Source organism: Panthera pardus, unplaced genomic scaffold, assembly GCF_024362965.1.
Source record: "Panthera pardus isolate Hobbes unplaced genomic scaffold, ASM2436296v1 HiC_scaffold_21, whole genome shotgun sequence".
NCBI lineage: Eukaryota > Metazoa > Chordata > Mammalia > Carnivora > Felidae > Panthera > Panthera pardus.
In genome coordinates this window covers 51,114,863-51,137,674 of record NW_026526777.1, presented here as the reverse complement: position 1 = coordinate 51,137,674, position 22,812 = coordinate 51,114,863, and the positions used below count along the sequence as shown (strand labels likewise).

The 22,812-nt window shown below is 36.6% G+C and overlaps 1 protein-coding gene across 4 annotated transcripts in view; it reads right to left on the bottom strand.

Annotated features, from left to right (window-relative positions):
- The window catches only part of COP1 (COP1 E3 ubiquitin ligase), a 259,654-nt gene that overhangs the window by 43,626 nt on the left and 193,216 nt on the right, over positions 1-22,812 (bottom strand). For 3 of the 4 annotated variants that reach the window (XM_019425593.2, XM_019425603.2, XM_019425585.2), the window contains exons 16-18: positions 16,148-16,265; positions 13,209-13,333; positions 11,939-12,099 (exon numbers count right to left, since the gene is read on the bottom strand). In XM_019425593.2, the coding sequence (XP_019281138.1) occupies positions 11,939-12,099; positions 13,209-13,333; positions 16,148-16,265 (404 nt within the window). The remainder of the gene's footprint in view (positions 1-11,938; positions 12,100-13,208; positions 13,334-16,147; positions 16,266-22,812) is intronic. The other variant, XM_019425614.2, reaches the window with a different exon arrangement.

The following is a 22,812-nucleotide window of genomic DNA, read 5'->3' as shown; positions in this document are numbered from 1 at the left end:
TTAACGTTTATTTATTTTTGAGAGAGAAAGAGAGCACAAGTGGGGAAGGGGCAGAGAGAGAGGGGGACACAGAATCTGAAGCAGGCTCTGGACTCCAAGCTGACTGTTAGCACAGAGCCCAACGCAGGGCTCGAACTTACGAACCATGAGATCATAACCTAAGCCGACGTCAGATGCTGAACCAACTGAGCCACCCACGTGCTCCTACTCAGCAAATATTTTTAATGAATAGGAATCATGAAAGATTTAGGTAAAGAAAAGAAGATTCCTTAAGAATATGAGGTTTTAGTTAAAAACACTTCAAAAAAGTGTTTCACTATATTAAAGTCTTATTCGTTAGAAATAAGAATATAAAAAATGTATTTTATTTTATGACTGAAAAAGCTGCTCTCACCTACTAGGCTATAACTTTGTATAGTATGGGTGATAACAGAGTTGACAGATTCCCAAGCCAAGTTTTGCTGGACTTTGTTTCAAGGGAGGGAAATTAGGAAAATCCTTGTCCTGACATCATTCATTTGAGAGTTACAGAAACTTCCATTATGATTCCTGTTGTTTCTGGCCACAAAAGAAAATATCCATCCTTAATAATCAATGCTTTTCCTGAGGATAGAGCATACATTTTTTAATAACTTATGAAGAGCTGAGAAAGTGTTAAGTGTCCTTTCCAAGTACTGCCTTTTCCCATTAGATATCCATTTAGCATGGGTGACCCAAGACTAGGTAAGTATGTATGATGTGATTCAGAACTGATAAAACAATGATAAGGGCACCCTACTATCTCAGCAGGGGTTACAATGGACTTAGTATCTGCTTCCAAAAAAAATATGGTGTCCCTTTAAATAGTTATCATCATTTAAGAACAGAAACAGTCATTTACATTCTTGAGTCAATTTATATTTTATTCCACTAGTTTTAAATAAGGGTCATGTCAACAGAAGGATCCACAGATACAGAACACACATAATCTCCTTACCTAACTACACTCTCTGAATAAAGTAGTGGTGATAAAAAATATGTAACAGAAATCAAGAATAAATAGTATTGTCCCAAATTTATCTTAGCTTTATAGCAGTACTTTCACAGAGGATGTAGGGTGTGGGAGATAGTGGAATAGTCCTGAATTACGAACACCAAAATGCCAAAGGACTGATTATAAAACAAGATCTCAATTGCACGGTATTTCCCTTTCAATCAAGAATTTCTATTAAGAAGACAATTTTCAGTATGTAAGTATATAATATGTAACAATCAAAAGAATGTTTTAGAAAATTGTTTATGGAAACAATTAATTAAAAATGATTACGTATTTACGTAACAAAATATTTTCAAGATGGCAAAGATACTGGCATTACATCCCATGTTTCCATGCACACCGTTTCTTGGTGAAAGAGCAATGTAAGGAAACTTTTGTGGGAGGCAAACTAATTTTAAAGGTACTCATTTTCTTTAAATGGACAAATCCTGAAGGTTCTCTTCTAAAGAATGAATTAAGAATTTAAAGATTTACTGCAAAAAAAAAATGCAAGAAGTACTCCAAGTAGTAAAGTTACATAGTAGTAAAAAGTAAACATTAATATCCCCAACAAAACAATGGTATGCCAGTTATGGTAAAACCTTAGAATAGAATAATATGCAGTCACTGGAAATACTCTTTTCAAAATACATTTAGACCTGGGAAATGTTAATGATAAAGGCAAAAGGTAAAGAAGACATGAAGAAAAAATAAAGAGTACATGGTAATATATAAAATACTCAATTTTATTAAAAACAACAGTACCCATTAAAGGAAAACAACATGAAGATTAATTACATTAAAATGTTACTATTGGTTATTTCTGGAAAAAGTTGCAATAGACATTTTTTCCTATTTTTTGTTTTTTATAAATTCTCTAAAGTATATGTGCATTCATTTCTTTTTTTTTTTAATGTTTATTTTTGACAGAGAGACAGAGTGGGTGAGCATGCATGAGCAGGGGTGGGGCAGAGTGAAGGGGAGAGAGAGAATCCCAAGCAGGCTCCATGCTGTCAGCCCAGAGTCCAATATGAGGCTTGACCTCAAGAACTGTGAGATCATGACCTGAGCCAAAATCAAGAGTTGAGCACTTAACCGACTGAGTCACCCAGGCACCCCACATGTATTCATTTCTAATTGTTTCTTTGAGTAATGAACTACAATAATATATAGTAAAAATCCTAAGAGATACCATTCCAAGATGATATACTCCAGCAAAACGCTTGCCAAGGAAATTCACATTGACCCCCATACACTCTTAAAATTGCAAACATCTTTCTCAAAATGAACTCTAAATTAGTTAAAGATAATTATTTAGTTAATGAATTATTCTGACCATATCACTACTGCCTTTTAGGTATAACCACTCCTTTAAGGATTTAGAGATGTCAAAGGAAGGAAGGAAGGAAGGAAGGAAGGAAGGAAGGAAGGAAGGAAGGAAGGGAGGGAGGGAGGGAGGAAGGGAGGAAACAAAACTTATGTTAGTCCATATTAATGCCTGCCAAAAATTGTGAATAAATAGTATATTTCAGAAAGAAAGGTTGAAAATAGATCTGACATAGACTTGATTACCAAATGGGCTTTATTAATCTAGATAATGGCTATTTCCAAGAAAAATCAGCAAATTTTATTACATCTGCACACAGGACCAAATAAATTATGGGGTACTTTTCAAAGAAGTAGAGTCAGAAAATGAACTGAAATGACAGCCTACTAAGCTCCTTGATTCTCTATATTCAAAAGTATAAAGTTGGCTGCTACCTATGGAAATGCAGCAAACCACATTTATTTCAAAGACTGTATAATCATTCACATGTAATATACTTGGATGTGCAATCCTATATGGATACAGTACACTCAAATACACAGTTTCAGAATTTACAATTGCTTCTTCAAATAAGTGGATACTAAAGTTCTTTCATTACAGCAAGTTAAATATTCGATCGATCAAGTTCTCCTCATTTATATTTAAAAAATGACCGCTGAGGAAATTAAATTCCAAAGCCTAAACAAAGGCAAAATGATCTGTGTTATTCCTAATAGTTATTTCTCACAAATTCATATTTTTTAAATATCATGAAAATTAATACTGAATTAGGCAATGCAAGTCATAAGATTTAGACCTGGGAGGAAAAATCCCAGTAATTTGATAATAACAGAACATCTTTACGTAAGTAACTCTAAACTACTGAGGTTTTCTTAGTTAAAATGTCTGCAAGTGAATTAAAATAATAAACTAAAAACAAATATAAAATAAACAATTCTGCATTCTTCATTAGAATAAGATAATCATTACCATTTCTATTCTTGAGAGGACCTAAGCTGCAATTTAAAAATTCTCCTAAAAAAAAGTATTTTCACTAGAGTTCAAATGAAACATCTTAAAATTCCTTTGAAAATTAAATATACTTGAGACTTCTGCATTTTAGTAAAAATGCTAGAGTCACTACTTTTGCAAGACAAAACTAAGGAACAAAGGACAGAAGAATCGGTCAGCAACCCCAAAAGTGACTGAGTAAAAGTGCTTTTAGACACAGGGAAAATACAGCAAGGAAGACAAACAGACAAAGGACAAAGCATTGTCTCTCAGATTAAAAGAAACAACATTAGAAATATTCTGTCTTGGGGCACCTGGGTGGCTCAGTCACTTAAGCAGTCAGTCACTTAAGCACCTGACTTCGGCTCAGGTCATGATCTTGCGGTTCGTGAATTTGAGCCCTGCGTCGGGCTCTGTGCTGACACCTTAGCCAGCTTCAGATTCTGTGTCTCCCTCTCCCTCTGGCCCTCCCCCACTAATGCATGCACGGCTCTCTCTCTCTCAAAAATAAACATTAAAAACATAAAAAAAAAAAGAAGAAATATTCTGTCTTTAAACAAGACTAATTAAAAGTAAAAAGTGTAATCCTAAAGCAAAACTGACAGACCACACAGCAAACAAGAAGGGGGGGGAAAGAAGCATGCTTGCTGTTAACTCCCATAGCACTGTGAAATAAAGGAGAAGGGATGTAATAAATACTACAATAAAATTGACCAGTATCTTAAAAAAGGGCGGTGTAGAAAATTCTTTCCAGATTATACAAAGGTCAGTAGAAATAAAAAGAATGGGCGTTACATATGATCGTGGCTGACTCTTCAAAACAAGGCTTGGAATCACTGGTTCATTTTGATCCGGAAGTGGCCTATATATATATATATATATATATATATATATATATATATGAAATAAGAAAAAGCAAGGCTAAACAGAAATTTAATCTGCAGTAAACCATCTCAAATTTTTATAAGACTGAGATACTGGGGCACTTGGGTGGCTCAGTTAAGTGTATGACTTGGCTCAGGTCATGATCTTGCAGTTCGTGAGTTCCAGCCCCGCATCGGGCTCTGTGCTGACAGCTCAGAGCCTGGAGCCTGCTTCAGAATCTGTCTCTCCCTCTCTCTCTGCCCCTCCCCTGCTCGCACGCTGACTTTCTTTTTCTTTCTCTCTCTCAAAAATAAAAACATTAAAAAAAATTACAGAAAAAAAAATAAAATAAAAAGACTGAGATACTGTCCTAAAAGAATATATCTAATTTGTATTTATGCCTTTCCCTCTATCCTCATTGTTAATTTCAATCCCCTCTCTATTACTAAATTACTGCCATAAATAACAGAAAAGCATGTGCAATTTTTGTATGATCTTAATTGAAGAGTTTTAGGTCATTTTAGTTCATACAGTAAATTGATGTACTACTTGTACTTGTCCAAAACGTAAAAATACTTTCAAAGTTCAACTATTTTGTAGGTGTCCTTAAATTGATCTCTTTCTTTTGATCAAAATCAGGCAGAATGGAATTAAGGCACAGAAAGACAATGAAATATTTGGCCTTGTTAGAGACAGGTATTTCATATTTTAAAAAAGTAAGTAATCTAGATGAGATTAAACATGGTATTATTTTATTACACCCCAAAGCAGCTCTCTGTATTTCATTACCTCCAATTTCTTCCTTTTTTTTCTTAAAACCATTCTCCAATCAAGAGACTATACATAGCTACCCTTTCTTTCTTTCTTTCTTTCTTTCTTTCTTTCTTTCTTTCTTTCTTTCTTTCTATTTTTGAGAGAAAGAGAGAGAGAGAGAGAGAGTGCGTGCGAGCGCACAGCAGAGGAGGGGCAGGGGACAGAGGATCTGAAGCACACTCTGTGTGCACAGCAGAGAGCCCGATGTGGGGCTCAAACTCATGAACCATGAAATCATGATCTGAATCGAAGGCAGACACCTCACCAGCTGAGTCACCCAGGCATCCCAATAACTACTCTAAGTCTTTGTTGATTCCTCCTCGTTGCTTCAATCACTGAACACTAAAGTGCCCTCCAAAATACGGTATTCACACTACTTCTAATCTCGAATTACACTCCCTTGTGGAGATACACCCAATTTCTTGGCTTAAACGTCATATGCTGACAGCTACCAATTTCTGTCTCTGGCCCCACAATCTGCTGTGAACTCCAAACTTGGTATATTTACTTATATACCAAGTATATACCAGGTATATTTACCTTATATACTTATAAGGCAAATACATCTCACACTTAGCATTTCCACTTGGTATTTTTAGTAACTTAAACCCAGCAGTCTATTCTCCTCTAAGACACTTCCTCTGGTGGCCTTCTCCTCAATTACTGGCAACTCCACTCTTAAAGTTACTGGGGGGAAAAACAAAACTCAGTGTCATCCTACACTTTTCTCTTTCACTCTCCAAGTGCCATTTATTGGTTCCACATTCAAAATATGTACAGGATATGACTGCTTCTCATTAGTATACCACTATTTGACCTTACCTGGAATTGCCAACAGCCTTCCTGCCTCCATTCCTGACATCTCATAGTCTATTCTCTAGAATATAGCCAAACCAATTTTTAAAAACGTTAAGTCAGATTGTATCATTCCTTTGCTCAAAATCTTACAATGGCTCCCAACTCACAACCGGTAAAAGCCAAAGTCCAGGCTTTGGTAAACAGTGCTCTGTTGAAATGGTTCTTCTTCACCACTCTGAAATAGACTGCTCCCCAGCCAGCTCACTGCAGTGAGGCAATGTTTGCCTTCTTTCTGTTCCCTGAACAGTCATCACTTTCTCAACTTCCAGGCCTCTGAACTGTTTACTCCACCTGAAATACTCTTCCACATTTAAATGTGGATTACATCTTCATGTCCTAGTCTTTGCTCTACTTCAGCTACTCAGGCAATTCTGTCGCCACCGCTGAGAACTACAACTCCCTCTCCCAGGCCTCTCTGACCCAGCCTCCCACTTGGTTTTTCTCCAAGTCATTCGTCACCTTCTAATATAATAACTTATTTATTTTGTTTTTTGTCTCCTCCGGCACATAAAATTTTAAGTCTCCTAAGAGGGCCAGAATTTCTCTTACAGTCTTGTTCAAATTTATCTTCCCTATCTAGAACTGTGACTGCACATAATAAATATCTGTTGAATAAATAAACAAGAGTCTCTCACACTTTCTGCCTCATCTAAAATAAGGAAACAAAGTTATTTTTTGTGCCTAATCAAAGTGGCTATTCTATAAAAATCAAACTTAAATCTGGACTGATAACGAAGTGAGTTACAGAACTTTTCTGGTCTAGGTAGCACACTTTAAGAACTTACTTAAAGGAGATTTTTCAAAATGCCGGCCCACATGAGGACAAGTATGCAGAGATGGCGGGGCTGTGCAAGTACCTGCAGGAGCTCACCGGAAGGATCTTCATTCTGAGACGGTTCTAACCTCAAGTACCTTCCCATCACTTTCCTGTATTACTCAACCTGACTTCAGAGAGGCACATTTATAGGAGGGAAGATGGCGGGGTAGAAGGACGCTGGGCTCACCTCGTCCTGCTGATCACTTAGATTCCACCCACATCTGCCTAAATAACCCAGAAAACTGCCAGAGACTAGCAGAACGGACTCTCCGGAGCCAAGCATAGACAAGACGCCCACGGAAGAGGGTAGGAAGGGCACAGAGGCGGTGTGCGCTACACAGACTGGTGGGAGGGAGCCGGGGTGGTGGAGGGGCAGCCCGTCCGGCAAGACCGAACCCCTGAGTCTGACTTGCAAAAGCAAAGGGGCCGGATTGCATGAGTTCTGACAGCCAGCAGGTCTTAACATCTGGAACATTATAAGTCAACAGCTCTGCTCGGAGAGCAGGAGGGCGAGAGGACACCGGGAGGAAGAGGTGTTGAGCCCCAGAAGACAGAGCTCAGCTCTGCAGAGAACAAAGGCAGAGGCCAGCGCCATCTCCCTCACCCATCCCCCAGCCGAAACCCCAAAGGGAACCAGTTTCTGTCACGGAACTTACTTGTACCGCGCAAACACCCAACGCTGTGCTTCTGTGGATCCATCCCTCCGACGGGTCTGCCTCCCTCCTGGTGCCGCAGGGCCCCACCCAAAGCGGACCACCAAAAGCAAAGCAGCTGAGTCTGCCCCTCCCGCCCCTGTGCACCTTGCGGATCCACCCCGGCTAATACGCCAGATCCCATCGAAGCAGCACCACAAGCCTGGCAGGGTGCAAGTAGCCCAGACGGGGCCACACCACTCCACAGTGAGTCCTGCCCCTGGGAGAGGGGAAGATAAGGTACACACCAGTCTGACTGTGGCCCCAGAGGTGGGCTGGGGACAGACAGCAGGTCTGACTGTGGCCCCACCCACCAACACAAGTTACTCCAAACAGCACGGGGGAAGTGCCCCACAGTTCCGCGCCACCTCAGGAAGCACGCAAAATGATGAAACGGAAGAATTCTCCTCAAAAGAAACTCCAGGAAGTAGCGACAGCTAACGAATTGATCAAAAACGATTTAAGCAATATAACGGAACAAGAATTTAGAATAATAGTCATAAAATTAATCGCTGGGCTTGTAAAAAGTATAGAGGACAGCAGAGAATCTGTTGCTACAGAGATCAAGGGACTAAGAAATAGTCATGAGGAGCTTAAAAACGTTATAAATGAGGTGCAAAATAAAATGGAGGCGACCACAGCACGATTGAAGAGGCAGAGGAGAGAATAGGTAAATTAGAAGATAAAATTATAGAAAAAGAGGAAGCTGAGAAAAAGATAAAAAAATCCAGGAGTATGAGGGGAGAATTAGAGAACTAAGTGATGCAATCAAACGGAACAATATCTGTATAATAGGAATTCCAGAAGAGGAAGAGAGAGAGAGAGAGAGAGAGAGGGGCTGAAGGTGTACTTGAACAAATCATAGCTGAGAACTTCCCTGATTTGGGGAAGGAAAAAGGCACTGAAATCCAAGAGGCACAGAGAACTCCCTTCAGATGTAACTTGAATCTATCTTCTGCACGACATGTCTAGTGAAACTGGCAAAATACAAGGATAAAGAGAAAATTTTGAAAGCAGCTAGGGATAAACAGGCTCTAACCTACAAAGGGAGACCCATAAGACTAGTGGCAGACCTATCTACTGAAACTTGGCAGGCCAGAAAGGGATAGCAGGAAATCTTCAATGTGATAAACCGAAAAAATATGCAGCCGAGAATCCTTTATCCAGCAAGTCCGTCATTCAGAATAGAAGGAGAGATAAATGTCTTCCCAAACAAACAAAAACTGAAGGAATTCATCACCACTAAACCAGCCCCACAAGAACTTACTTAAAGCTTATCCTATAAACTACAATATGCATCCTCCTCAGTCTAGCATTAATTAGCTTTTTCTTTTTTTTACCTCCTTCCCTGACAAGGCAAAGACCTGAGAACACCCTAATTACATTTATCCTTCTGCCTTATGTTATTACTGTCAAATATTTAATTCTATGTGCTTATTAGCTTTAATAACAAAGCATCATTGCTTTATATAGTCAATACGCATTTAGATTTACTGAGTATTACCACTTCTCTTCCTTTTCACCATTTCTATTCCTTCACCTTTTTCCATTCCTTTCTGCATCTCTGACCTTTAACTTTGTCTTCTGCATCTTTTCCTTCTGCCTTAAAAAGATCCTTTCAGGTTTTATTTAGTGTAAGTCTACTGGTGGCAAATTCTTCATATTTATTTATCTAAAAGTGTCTTTATTTTACTTGTGTCTGGAGAGATTTTCACTGAATTGAGAAATTGAGATTGGCAGGTATTTATTTCCCTTTACACAGTGAAGACCTGGTTCCACTACCTCTGGTTTCTATTGCTTAATGAGAAGTTGGTTGTCAGTCTAATTGTTGGTTTTTTGAAAAGAGTACTTTGTCTTATTTCAATAATCTCCCTTTGCATTTTATTTTCAACAGTTTTATTATGACATGTCAAAGTGTGACTGTCCAACACCAGCAGGGGTCACAGGATGAGACACAATTAGCTGTAGTCTTGCACTCGGTTAGTTAGTTTCACAGAGGTGTACGGGACAGGAAATTCAGCATGCACAACATCCCTCACTCATCAGGAGGCCAAGCAACTATTCACATGCATAGCTACTTCCATCTCTCCCGAACAACACACACAGAGCTCGCACGGCTGCCAAGGACAGTGAAGGCGCGTGTGGTTCTGGACAGAGACTGCCCTGGTTTCCTGCCAGTCTCATATCGTTCACTTTGGATAGATGTAAGGCCAATATTGCGCCAACTCACGGTTAAGTCCAGGTGCAATACTACAGATGGGGTTTCACAGTAAGTTTAAGAGACTAACCTATAGCAATAACATTCAATGTTTGTCTTAACTCCGCACATTTCCATCAAGTTACTATGACAAGACAGACCCAAGGTCAGATTTTCAGGCAGGCCTAAGTCTCTTCATGGTCCAAGTATAATATTAAATCTTTACTCACATTGTAGATTTATTCTTTAGGGCACAAGAGCTTATTGAATCTCTGCCTTGATGTCTTTCATCAATTTTATGAAGGTCTCAATGATAATCCTTTCTAATATTTGTTTAATTGCATTACTTCTTTTCTCCCCTTTGAGGTTTCTTATTGAATATTTTAAACTTACTTCATCCTCCACCTCTTTTCTGTATTTTTTTTTAATATTTGTCTCTCCATGCTTCCTTCTGTATATTTTCTCCTAGCTTACCTATAAAAGTTCATTGATTCTCAACTCTGTCTTATCTTCCCTATGATCCATCCACTGAGTTCTTAGTTTTGGTAATTATAATTTTTCACTTCTAGGATTTTCATTTTTAAAATAGTTTTTTTTAGTTTCCAGTTAAAATTTTCAATCTTGTCTTTTTCCTTGTCAGCATGGTTATTTTCAAGCTATGTCTGACAATTCCAATATCCGGAGCTGCTGTGATTTTGTTTCCATTGTCCACTGCTTATGCTGAACTTATTCATATCGTCTTGCCTTTTCCTATGCATGTTTTTTACTGTGACCTAGTTAGTGTATCTGGGCTTTTGAAAAAAATAAAGTCCTTAGATGATCTTCTCTAGAAGATCCTCTTTCAAAGAGGATTTAATTTTAATTTAACTACCAATCCAGGATCACTTCAATTTAATTTCGGGACTGATATGATATGAAGTTGAGTTGCAATCACAGTGAGAGCTTATCTTCTAGTGGTTTACCCTAGACTATAGCCTTCTGAGGACCTGAACCACAGTGAGTTCACCCCCACAGTGGTGAATACTAGACTCCAATCCCTGTGCCCTTGTGAGGCTACTAGAAGTGCTCTCAGCCATTACAACAAGACTGGCAAAGGCTCCCAGAAGAAAAGCATACTCAAAAGCCAGGCTCACATTCCTAGGCCAGTAATTCTTTTCTATCTTGTTTACATGCCAATGCCTTCAAATAGGTTTCTGTTATTGTTTTTAAAATAAATATACTTGCTCCAACTTTTCTAGTTCTATTTGGGGGAAAGGTTAGTACAAATCACCTAGTGTGCCACTGCCAAGACTGGAAGTTGAGTCACACTAATTTTAAATACGATAGGAATGGAATATATCTAGTTAAAGTTAAACAGTACCTGAAACTTAGAATGTTTTTTAATTTTTTTCATGTTTATTTATTATTGAGAGACAGAGGGACACAGAGCATGAGCATGAAGGCACAGACACAGAATCCAAAGCAGGCTCCAGGCTGTGAGCAGTTTAGCACAGAGCCCGACGTGGGGCTTGAACTCACAAACCATGAGATCATGACCTGAGCCGAAGTCAAGACACTTAACCGACTGAGCCACCCAAGTGCCCCAAAACTCAGAATTCTTAAAGTACCCATCAAGTAAGAAATTTTTTGATCAAAAGTAAAACTAACCAAGGAAGCACCTAAAGAGCTATTTTTTAATAAGATGACATTAGTGAGTGCTTACTGCTTATAAAAACCAAGATAATAAAACAATTATTTCTTCACATAACTTATGAGAATGTTTATACTTTAAAACGTGACAAGTTTGAGAATAGTTTGTTAATAAGTGACAAGTTTGAGAAAACTGGGTTTTTTGCAATCTAGAAATGTAACTTTCTTATTAAGGAATTAAATGTGTTTAAACATTCTTATATAAGTATATTTTCTAGACAGGAATTTTGCTATGAAATAGTATTTAATTAGGTGTACATATAGGGTACTCTCCTTTACCTACAGCAAGTTTTTTTCCTGCTAATATTAGGTTCAGCTCAATGTTTACTGAGTATATACTTCAAATGATCGTTAAGGAAAATGAGACACAGTGTGTACCTAGAAATTTCCAGTCTTCTAGAAGAGATATAAAGAGATAATGTGGTAACACTAAAACAGAGGTATGTGCAAGATGCTATGGCTACACAGGAGAGACATTACATCAGTAGGACACTGTTCCATTGGTGACATATTTCAATTACTACCTAAAATGCCTGTTTCCTGTGATGATGCAATACTAAGCAAGGAAATGTGTTATCACATATCAATTTGTATTTTAAGCTAACAAAAATTCACATATGTATACATACAGTGTTACATGAGACATCAAGGTGAAAAAACTGATATGAAAACTTACCCCATCTGGCAATGCCCTCCAGCACACAGCACTAACAAATTCATTGGTATCATCTTCTTTTCGGTCTTTATCCAGAACACTTTTGACCGTATCAAACTTAAAAGTTAGCAAAGTCTTAGAAAGTCCTTTATAGTACAGGTAAAGAGAGTTGTTCTCGCTTCCTAAAAAAAAATTTTTAAGTAAATAGTTTTTTTAGAATGGGAGAACTCAGAATTCGGACATCACATTCATAAGGTGATTATTACTCAATGTTTAAGCTCAAAGACAAATCTTTCATGGTTGAATTTGGAAGATCAGAGCACAAAATTTCTTGGGAATCATGTGAGAAAAAGATTCATAGAGGAAAGCTACACTTTACTAATCTAAAGAAATAATAATTGTCAAATGATATATAACATTGGTAATTGTAAGGCTGAAATTACTGTAAAAACCCATTTATGATAGCAGAGGTCTAAAAAAGACCAGAGACTTATTATTATACCATGAATCTTAAATGATGTTTAGGAAGACTTCTAAGAGGAAAAAAGAAAGTTACAGCACTTACAAAGGCAGATTTTAACAACCTACAAAATTTATGTCCCATTCTCCAATAAAGATATTACTCTATTAGATAAGCAGTCTAGAAACCTATATTTTTGAGCAGGCTATCAAAGTAGAATAACTGCAAGAGATTTGTTCTGGAAGGGTTTAGATTATATACAACTTCACTAAATAAAAGTCAAGTCACTTGAAAGAATTCATGAAAGCTCATATATTTGGGCATTAGGTGCATGTAGCATCTTCACAAAACCTAAAGTGACTTCTTTTACTTCTGATTCCTATTTGTGTAAATTACAAAAGATAATAATAATAATAAATTACAAAAAACAAAAGCCCTAGAATAACAGATCAAGACGATCTAAAACTGCTTACTGAAGAGAGCACTCTATAGAGGAAAATGAATATCAAGCTTAAGACGGTATCTCTGAAATTAGGTCATTAGCAGAAATTAATATTTTCTTTTACATAATATCTACAGAAATTACTATGAAGAACAATTACAAAACATATTTAACGATTTCATGCTATTTCATGTGGACAGGGTTTGTGCTCAGTGAAGGAGGGAAGAACTAATGCTTCTTCCAGTACAATCTAAGAAGAATTCAATATGCTACTTTCTGAGCATACAGATCAATTCTTGACTTGGTACATAGCCTATATCTAGTGAATGCAATTTCAGTGACAAATGCCTGTTAAATAAAAAGTTCCAGGAAAAGACAGTTTTACGTACCACAAGCTATATAGTCGCCATTGGAAGCGAGGCCTACGAAGTTTTTTTCATTGATGTGACCCTTGAAGGAACGTAGACAGTATGGTTTCCCTACATTCCACAGTTTTAGTTGGCTGTCTGTTGAGCTGAGGTAAACACAAAAAAATTAGAATGCATTTAAGATTTCATGGTCTGAAACTCATCATTACTAATTAGAGGCAATCCAGTTTGGTTGTTTAGAATGCAGATTTTGGAGCCAGATTTTCTGAGTTACAATGCTCAATATATACGATTAATTTGTTTTTGAACTTGGGAAAGTTACATAACCTCTTTGGCCTCAGTTTAGTTCATTAGTTATGTGAAATACAGTGATTCCTACATTATTGAATTAGATGAATTCTATCAGATGTGAAAAGTAAATTCATTTCAAAGGCTTTCAGCAGTCCCTGGGCATGTAGGAAGTGCTTACTAATAAATATCATCAATACCATCATACCACAATCATCAAATAACAAAGTTCCACTGGGAATTGTGCTTAATTTTAGGGATACAATCTGTGCCACTTGGTTTACTGCTGAACTGTATTGGTGCTGTATTGGTATCCTAAATTTAAACTACTTTGACAGTTAGTTGTACCTAAGGGGTGCAATAGTATGAATAACTGGGATAGTCTATATAAAGTAATTCATTTACTGAAATTATATACAAATGCAGTTATTTACCAAAAAATAATCGCATATAAAAATCACTGGTGGGGCACCTGGGTGGCTCAGTCGGTTAAGTGTCTGACTTTGGTCCAGGTCGTGATCTCATAGTTTGTGAGTTTGAGCCCCACATCGGGCTCCGTGACAGCTCAGAGCCTGGAGCCTACTTTGGATTCTGTGTCTCCCTTGCTCTCTGCTCCTCCCCACCTGCACTCTGTGTCTCTCAAAAATAAATAAACATTAAACAAATTAAAAAAAAAAAAAAAAAGATCGCTGGTAATCCTATCATACAGAGACCTATCATACAGTCTTAGAACTTGAATAAAATACCATGTTTTTTCTCTTTCTGTAACACAAATCCAATCATACCATACACATTATGTTTTAAATTGCTTATCCCTCATTCAAGAATTTGCTTTATAATTTTTCTGTAAAATAAATACACTTTGATATCTGTTAATGACTACATAATAAATCATGTTTTCTCTTACTGTAACATTCACAGAATAGGGCACCATGCTGAAAGTTTTACATTTATTACTTCATTTAAGGACACACAATGTAATTTCTGTAATTAGCTCCATTTTAGAGATGAGACAACTGAGAATGAGAAGGCTAAGGATGTTTTCAAGATACCATACATAGCTAGTAAACAACAGAGCCAAGATAGAAACTGTCTTATTGCAGAAGCCAAACTCCGGCTCTTTAAATACTCCTCTATTGCTTCTCATCATTTTTTCAATAGAAATTTATATTGTTTTAAATGTGGTTTTTTGCTCGATAATGTTGCATTAAATATTTCTTTATGTGTATATATATTTTTATTGGCCAAGAATTCAGAGGTTGCAGCAATATGTATATTTTAGTATTACTTTTTAATATTTCCAAACACACTTGTGGATAAACTTATTCTAAAAACTTCTAAACCCTAAATATGTTCAAGAAAAAAAAAATCAGGACTTATAAAACCTAAGAAGGACAAGAGATTGGTGAAAATTACAAACAACAAATCCACATTAATTAGGTCGACTAAAACTTCCCAATTTAGACAAATAAGATACATGTATTTCAGTTAGCTGAAATCCAACTCATTTAACACTTATAAATCAAAACTGAAGAAAAATACTTCTGCCATATAATGTACTATCCACATTTGAACCTGAATAAAACTTTAGTTATTTACTGCCCATTACTACTCCTAAAGATGGGATATATTTTGACTGGTTAACACTAATTTAGGTTTGTGAACGAATTACCCTACGTTACTGTCCCTTAAAACTCAGTTCTCACTTTTTCCCCCTTGTTTGTAACTCTGTTCAAATTACCTTGCTAAATCAACTCAAATTACCAACTTCTTACCAAGAGTAACTAGTATAGAGGTAGATGAGGAGGGAGGTACCAAGTGTTTAATACCAAGGCACTGTCATTAATAAACTCCTAAGATTAAAAATTAGAAAGCAAGGGGAAAAAAACCTAACTGAAAAGAAGAAAACAAGGTGTCAGTAAGCATGAAAAGAAATAATAGATATGAAAAAGAGAAATTAAGAAAGTATTACTAGGCTAATATAAAATAAAGAGAGATATGCAATGGATAACAGAAAGAAGGTGCTGCCTTTGTTAGAAGAGATTTCTCAGTGATATTTTAGCAACTGAGATTTACTTATCTGATTGACCTCTTGTTAACCTTCAAACAAAATAAAAGCTTACATTATAATTCTCTATTGCAGAAGGCTTCTCAAAGGATATTTGTCAAATATAAGCAGCCATACTTAAGTTACTTTCAAAACACATTTAAAACTCACCATGAAACCATAGGGACATCAAGTAATATAGAATCAACCAAATATTACTTAAAACCAAAAACAATACTACTGTACTGCAATGCAGATAAATATACAATAACATATTAATTGATGTTAATAAATAAAACGTTTCTCATTCTATCCCATCAACTTATGTTATTTTTCTCTTAAGGAGAAGTGGTGGCTGAAATTCAATCTGAAGTTCAAATGTTGAAAGGGGGGTTGCATTAAAAACTAACATCATCGGGATTTTATTCATAAACAGCCTATAAAAGTGAGCAATACAAACCAGAATATACATGTATTTTAATTCTACAATAAAAAAATCTACTATTTATGAAAAAGTGCATATAGCACAGTGTCGCTCTTTACAGATACCCACAGTGACATTATAAAACTGGCAAATGATGATAGAGCTCTGTGTTAAGTTCAACCTCAGAAGAGTAATACTCACGCAGAGACAATTTCCTCACCACTCACAAACTTTGCATAAGACACTGCTTTTCGGTGTCCTTTGAATACCATGATTGGCTGTTTAGTGTTACGAAGATCATAGTAGTGGACACAGTGATCTAAAACAAATAAAGTAAAACAAAAGAAAAAGAAAAATGTAGTAAATGGAGAATGGAAAGCAAAGCTAAACTTAGCTGCTTTTGGTGTCGTTCATCAAACTTTTTAGGAATAAACCAAACTTGTAACAGCAGTAAACTAGGTGCTATGACTCATTTTTAAAGACTAGGAAGATACAGTGGGTTTTCTGTTTTGGATCTAGGAAAATATGGTTGCATAAAACAGTATATACACATAAGCCAACATCAGCCTGACAGGGAGTTCCACTGTTATTTCCAGTGATCCTGGCTCTAGAATCAGAGTATTAAGGCTTCAAAGTAACTGAAAAATTTTTAAATGTATCCTCACATTTCAGATGACCTTATTTTAAAAAGATAATGTAACATTATAGGCTTCTGGTTAAAGATAATAATGCTATCTAATTTTATTTCTCACATTTGCTTTTGAGAAAATACTTCACTGAGACACATTTTACACGTAATAAAACCAACTCACTGTAAGTATACAGGTCAATGTTAGTAACTTTACCCAGTGGTGTGAGCATCTCCATAAATCAGTTTTAGAACATCTTCCTCATCCTAGTAAGATCCCTCATGCCCATTTATCACCCATTGCCCTCGGCAATCAGTATTATCTAACTTTCTCTAAAAATTTATCTTTTCTGGATATTCTATACACATGGAGTCCTACGATACACGGCTTCTATGTATGGCTTCTTACGCTTCATATAATGTTCTTGAAGTTCATCCATGTTTTAACGTATGTCAACAGTTCATTCCTTTTTTTTTTTTTTTTGATCATTATTTTTGAATGAGAGCAAGACTGCGTTAGCAGGGAAGGGGCAGAGAGAGAGAGCGGGAGACAGAGAATCCCAAGCAAGTTCCACACTGTCAGCACAGAGCCCAATGTGGGGCTTGAACTCACAATTGACAGATCATGACTTGGGCTAAAACCAAGAGTTGGACCCTTTAACTGACTGAGCCACCGAGCCACCCAGGCGTCCCAACAATTCATTCCTTTCTATTGCTGAATAGTATCCATTGTATGGATACACCACATTTTGTGTACCCACTCACCAGTTGAAGGATATTTGTTTCCACTTTTTGCCTATGGAAATTAATGCTGCTATGAACAATCACATTCAAGTCTTTGTGAGAACATGTATTTGGGTCCCATGTATATACCTAGAAGTGTAATTACTGTGCCACATGACAGTTTTATGTTTTTTTAAGAAACTAACAAACTGTTGACTTTACCACGTTACATTCATAGAACCAACATATGACGGTTTCTTTACATGAGTTCTTTGAAAATTCTGGATACAACTTTTATAAGACAAAAGTTTTGACAAATATTTTCAACCACTCTGTTGCTTGCCTTTTTAATGTTCTTAACAGTGTACTTTGAAGCACAGAAACTTTGAATTTTGGTAAGGGACGATTTATCTATTTTTTTTTTCTTATAAATCCATAAAACACTTTAATCCAAGGTCTTAAAGATTTTCCCTCCATTTTTTCCTTTTTTTTAAGTTTATTTAACTCTAAAAGAGAGGGCAAGAGCCTGAGTAGGGGAGAGGCAGAGAATCCCAAGCAGACTTGCCACTAGCAGCGCGAAGCACGACGCGGGGCTCGAACCGACGAACCACAGTATCATGACCTGAGCCAAATAAAGAGTCAGGCATTTAACAGACTGAGCAACTCAGGAGCCCCTCTATTTTTTTTCCTAAGTTTGTTTTAGGTCTTACATGTATGGTTTTTTTTTTTTTTAAGTTTATTTTTCTGTATGGTATGAAGGAGAAGTCAAAGTTCATCATTTTGCATGTGGATGGAGATGCATCCAGTTGTCCCTGCATGATCTGAAAACAAACTTCTCTAATGAACTACTTTAATACCCTTGTTGAAAATGAACTGACATCTGGATTCATAATTCTAATCAACTGATCTACATATATGTTACCTTCTGCCAGCACAACAAAGTCTTGTATAACTGTAGCCTTTATTTAAAAATTTTTAAATATTTTATTTTTGAGAGAGAGAGAGAGAGAGACCGAGCATGAGTAGGGGAGGGGCACAGAGAGAGGGAGACACAGAATTCAAAGCAGGCGCCAGGCTCCAAGCTGTCAGCACAGAGCCTGACGCAGGGTTTGAACCCACAAACTGTGAGATCATGACCTGAGCTGAAATCGTACGCTTAACCGACTAAGCCACTCAGATGCCCTGTTTTTTGTATTTAAGATTAAAAAAAAAAAATCTTTTTAATTTTATTCTGTGTGTGTGTGTGTGTGTGTGAGAGAGAGAGAGAGAGAGAGAGAGAGAGAGAGAGAGGCGCAGGCATACACATGTAAGCCAGGGAGGGGCAGAGAGAAGAAGAAAGAAATCCCAAGCAGGCTCCACACTGTCAGCACAGAGAGCAACACGGGTCTCGAACCCATGAACTAAGAGATGATGACCTGAGCTGAAACCAAGAATGGGACACTTAACTGACTGAGCTACCCAGGCACCCCTAGGAATTTATTTATTTTTATTTATTTACTCATTTATTTTTTTTAAATTTGCATCCAAGTTAGTTAGCATACAGCACAATGATTTCAAGAGTAGAATCCAGTAACTCATCCCCTTCATATAACACCCAGTGCTCATCCCTACAAGTGTCTTCCTTAATGCCCCCTTGCCCATTTAGCCCACCCCCTATCCATAACCCCTCCAGCAACCCTGTTTGTTTTCTATATTGAAGAGTCTCTTATGTTTTGTCCCCTTCCCTGTTTTTCTATTATTTTTACTTCCCTTCCCTTGTGTTCACCTGTTTTGTACCTTAAATTCTACATGAGTGGAATCATATGATATGTCTTTCTCTGACTAATTTCACTTAGCGTAAGACCCTCTAGTTCCATCCATGTAGTTGCAAATGGCAAGATTTCATTCTTTTTAATTGCCAAGTAATACTCCATCATATACATATACCACATCTTCTTTATCCATTCATCCGTCGATGGACATTTGGGCTCTTTCCATACTCTGGCTATTGTTGATAGCGCTGCTATAAACATTGGGGTGCATGTGTCCTTTCGAAACAGCACACGTGTATCCCTTAGATAAATACATAGTAGTACAATTGCTGGGTTGTAGGGTAGTTCTATTTTTAATTTTTTGAGGAATCTCCCTACTGTCTTCCAGAGTGGCTACACCAGTTTGCACTCCCACCAACAGTGCAAAAGAGTTCCACTTTCTCCGCATCCTTGTCAACATGTGTTATTACCCGAGTTGTTAATTTTAGCCATTCTGCCAGGTGTGAGATGGTATCTTATTGTGGCTTTGATTTGTATTTCCCTGATGATAAGTGACATTGAGCATTTTTTTTTTTCATGTATCTGTTAGCCATGTGGATGTTTCTTTGGAAAAGTGTCTATTCATGTCTTTTGCCCATTTCTTGGATTATTTGTTTTTTGGGTATTGAGTTTGATAAGTTCTTTATAGATTTTGGATACTAACCCTTTATCTGTTATGTCATTTGCAACTATCTTCTCCCATTCTGTCGGTTGCCTTTTAGTTTTGCTGATTGTTTCCTTCGCTGTGCAGAAGCTTTTTATTTTGAGAGGTCCCAATAGTTCACTTTTGCTTTTATTTCCCTTGCCTCTGGAGACATGTTGAGTAAGAATTTGCTGTGGTCGAAGTCAAAGAGGCTTTTGCCTGCTTTCTCATCTAGGATTTTGATGGCTTCCTGCCTTACATTTAGGTCTTTCATCCAATTTGAGTTTATTTTTGTGTATGGTATAAAAAAGTGATCCAGGTGCATTCTTCTGCATGTCGCTATCCATTTTTCCCAACACCATTTGCTAAAGAGACTGTCTTTTTTCCATTGGATATTCTTTCCTGCTTTGTCAAAGATTAGTTGGCCATACGTTTGTGGGTCCATTTCTGGGTTCTCTATTCTGTTCCATTGATCTATGTGTCTGTTTTTGAAACAGTACCATACTGTCTTGATGACTACAGTTTTGTTATACATCTTGAAGTCCAGAATTGTGATGCCTTCAGCTTTGGTTTTCTTTTTCAGTATTGCTTTGGCTATTTGGGGTCTTTTCTGGATCCACAAAAAACTTAACACTGTTTGTTCTAGCTCTCGAAGATTTTGTTTTTACATAATTTCTACACTCAATGTGGGACTCGAATTTACAACACCAAGATCAAGAGTCTCATTCCTGACTGAGCCAGCCAGATGCTCCATAACTGCAGCTTTAGAATTCTGAAATTCAGTAGAAACGGTCCTCCAACTTTGTTCTTTTATAAAATTTTCCTGGTAATTTCTGTCTTTTAGCATTTCCATATAAATTTTTGGATCAGTTTATCATTTCTTGGGGAAAAAAACCTGCTGGAAGTTTTATAGTGACTGAGTTGAATCTATAGGTCAATTTCAGGAGAATTACCATCTTAACAATATTAATGCATCCAATCTATGGACACAATGCATCTGCATTTATTTATCTTAATTTCCCTCAGCAGACTTTTGTAATGTTCAGTGTATAAGACTTGCACTGACTTTATTAAATTTATTCCTTAAGTATTTTATTCTTTTTGATGTTATTCTGAACAGAATCATGTTGTTATTTTTGGATTGTATATTGTTCATGCACAGAAAGACTATTTTTTATACTGATATTTTATTCTGTGGCCCAGCTAACAATTATCAGTTCTAATCCTTTTTCTTTTTCTTTTTTTTTAAGATTCCTCAAAATTTTCTACATATGGGATGATGTCACTGCAAATAAAGACAGTTTAATGTTTTCTTTCAGATCAGGACATCTTTTATTTCCATTTCTTCCCTGGCAATATTAGCTAGAATCTCCAGTACAGTGTTGAACCACAAAGGCAAAAAGTGAAATCCTTGCCTTGTTCCTAATTGTAGGGGAAAGTATTCAGTCTTTCACTAGTAACTATGACTTTCACTTGTGGTTCTTCACAGAAACCCTCTGTCAGATTGACAAAGTTTCCCGCTATTTGTTTAAGAGTTTTAATTATCAATGGGTATGGAATTTTGTCAAATGCCTTTTCTGTCTTTATTGGGATGATTGTGTGGTTTTAGCTCTTTATTCTATTAATATAGTCTATTACATTAATTGATTTTGGGATGTTGAATAAATCTGGTACTCCTGGGATAAATCTCACACTGACATAGTGTATATAATCTTTTAAATGTGCCATTGAATTTGGTTTGCACGTATTTCATTCGGGGAATTTGCATGTTGTGTTCTTGAAGAATATTGGTCTGTTTTTCTATTCGTGTGTATTTTGGGCTTCTGGTTTTGAAAAGTCTTCAGGGAACAACTTGTGAAGTACTAGTGTAATTTCTTACCATTTGATAAAATTTACAAGTGAAGTGATCTGGGTCTCTGCTTTTCTTTGCAGGAAGGTTATTAGTTACTAATTCAATTTCTTTCCTTTTCATACGTCTATTCAAATTTTGTACTGCCTCTAAGCCAATTTTCATAATATGTGATGTTCTAGAATATTTTCACTTCATCTATGTTATTAACTTGGCATACAGTTATTCCTAGTATTCTGCTGTAAACCTTTTACTATCTGAGAGGTCAGCGGTAATCTCCCTTCTTTAAATCTTAATTTTAGTGACCTTTTTTTCTTAGTCTACCTAAAGGTTTGCCAATTTTGTGTCGCTCTTTTCAAACAACCAATTTTTACTCATTTACTCTACTTTTTTTCCTGTTTACTATTTCATTATTTCCACCCTATTATTTTCTTCCTTCTGCTCATCTTTGGCTTGGTTTGCTATTTTATTCTAGATTTTTATGGTGAGAGCTTAGATTATTAACATCTTTCTCATTTTTAATATAAACACTTGAAGACGGACATTTCGTCTAAGCACTGCTTCAGCCACTAGCACAGATTATGATGTATGTTTTCATTTTCATATACATTCACTTCAAAATACTTTCTAATTTCCCTCACAAGTTCTTCTTTGACTGAAGGGTTATTCAGAAATCTCCAAATATTTGTGGATTTCCCAAATTAACTACTAAGGTCGATTTCTAATTAAATTCCATTTTAGCCAGAGAACATGATTTGGACTATTTCGAATTTATATGAAATTTACAATTTATTCACATTTATTATATGACCTAATATGTGATCTATCCTGGAGAACGGTCCATGTTTGCTTGAAAAGAATGTACACTCATTCTGTTGTTGAGTGGAACGAGTTACACGTGGGACTGTCAGGTCACGCTGCTACTGCCATGCAAGTATTTCGCGTACCGGCTGCTTTTCTGTCCAGTTGTTTCATTATTGACAGTAGAGTCCTTAAGTCTCCAACTACTTTTGGTGAATCGTCTATTTCTCCCTCTAATTCTACAAATTACAGTTTCATGCATTTCAAAATAGTTTGTGAATATCTGTATTTATAATTGTTGTATCTTGCTGAATTAATCCTTTTATCATTATACAATGGCTTTCTTTGTTTCCAGCACCAATTTTTACTTACAGTCTGTTTTGTCTGATTTAAATACAGCCATCTCAGCTTCTTCTTGGTTACCATTTGCAT